General features: G+C 29.8%; 1 protein-coding gene across 1 annotated transcript in view; it reads left to right on the top strand.

The window, feature by feature from the left end:
* LOC103310143 (general transcription factor II-I repeat domain-containing protein 2-like) overlaps nucleotides 1-1,462 on the top strand; it is a 3,420-nt gene extending 1,958 nt beyond the window's left edge. Inside the window, exon 3 of the mRNA XM_008187427.1 lies at nucleotides 1,401-1,462. Coding sequence (XP_008185649.1) covers nucleotides 1,401-1,462 — 62 coding nt within the window. The remainder of the gene's footprint in view (nucleotides 1-1,400) is intronic.
* Nucleotides 1,463-1,852: the final 390 nt, after the last annotated feature.

Raw genomic sequence — 1,852 nt, 5'->3', positions numbered from 1 at the left:
TACAGGGTGATTTTTTTATCGAAGAACACTCATTATTTCTGAAAGTATAGACTTTTTACCAAATTTTTTTTTCTAAAAATTTTAGTTACATACTTTTCTACATTTGTATAACATTTTAATTTTTTTCACCCTTATATTTATTGGTCAAACTATTATCAACTTTTGATTTTCAAATGGAAACCCATAATAAAAATCATATAAAATAATAAAACTATTTTTTTTTATGTATTATAACGTTAAAATTTTTATTTTTTGTTAATCCATTAGCGAGATATAGTGCCTCAAAGTTTGGTGGTTTCTCATAAGTAACATTGTGCTACTGTTTATAAGTAGATAGTATTTTTCGTTCGAAAAGACCAGAAGCTATAACTAATAAATACGATATTGTTCAACCCAAGGTTTTTGTACCTGCTTTTATCTAATAACAGAATTATTATGGACTGTAAATGGTGACCGAAAAATATGTCATGTAAATATCATGGTGGGGGTATCTATACGATTACAGCGCTATCTAGTTATCCCATATTCTGGTTATTCTGTGATCAGCACTAACAAAGATAGCGTTTTCCATGTTCGTGATGGTCAGTGGTATAAGATGGTATAAGAGTGTGGTATATGAGGTCTATAAGATGGTCTATGATTATTACAAATTTTAAATTATAATATTTACGTTATTATCATTTACGTGTCATGGTGGTATGATTTTGGTTAACAATGGTTATTGACTATTGTCATTGTCAATGGTTATTGTAGTTAAAAGTTATTAAGTTGATTATGAATATATTGTACTTGTAGGTAACGTGTGACAATTCTGTACCTATGTATTAAATTTAAATATACAGAACACGACATGACACGGTGGGGTGTGAATCCAGCAGCTGGATCTCATCACTCCTTTAACTGTGGTTTGAACTAGCTGCTAGTGCTAGCTGTCAATTGTCAAATGATTTATTAAAATTAATTTACTTGAGTTAACCATGCCGCGTACAACTTACCTACCAATTTGTTGTAGGTACGAGAAATACTTATTTGTAAGTATACAAATTTACATTAACTAGTATATTTAACAGACTGTTTATTTAACATGCAAAACATGCAAAATATATACAATTAATATACATAATGCATATAATATTATAATAATAATATAATTATTTATATACATATATTATAATAGTACACTATATAGAAAAAAAGATAAATATTTATATATTTTTATATTTTATTTTGTGTTCAAATTGTTTGCCATTTTCGGCTAAACAAATATCCAGTCGCTTCATTACCTCAGTGGATGTAACTTTTTTTAGCATTACATTTTTAATTTTGTTACAACAGTCTTTTATTTTTTGTTTGAGTTCATCTACACTTTTAACCTCTTCCTTGTATACTTCATTTTTTAGATGGCCCCAAAAAAAGAAGTCAAGAGCGCTTAAATCCGGAGAACGAGCTGGCCATTGAATAATGGGGCTGTGGGTTCCAAACCAGTTGTTTCCATATATTTTATTTAAATATTTTCGTACAGCTAACGTATTATGTGCTGGTGCACCATCTTGCTGCCAAATCAATTTCAAACGATGTTGAAGCGGAATATTTTCCAACAGGATCGGTAAATCATTTTTCAAAAAATTAAAGATATTTGTTGCCATTAAGATTTTTCATCAAAGAAATATGGGACCAATCAAATACTCATCAGTAATTCCACACCCAAACATTTTATACCCCAACGAACTTGTCTATTGGTTTCCATTCATTCAGTGGGGATTTAAATCACTCCAGTAGCGATTGTTGTGGTTGGGTTCACTTGTCCATTATTATGGAATTTTGCCTCATCAGTCCAAAGAACCCTTCTTTA

This window comes from Acyrthosiphon pisum, chromosome A2 (assembly GCF_005508785.2).
Source record: "Acyrthosiphon pisum isolate AL4f chromosome A2, pea_aphid_22Mar2018_4r6ur, whole genome shotgun sequence".
In the NCBI taxonomy this organism is placed as follows: Eukaryota; Metazoa; Arthropoda; class Insecta; order Hemiptera; family Aphididae; genus Acyrthosiphon; species Acyrthosiphon pisum.
The sequence above is the reverse complement of the archived record's forward strand: the minus strand, read 5'-3'. Positions and strand labels throughout refer to the sequence as shown.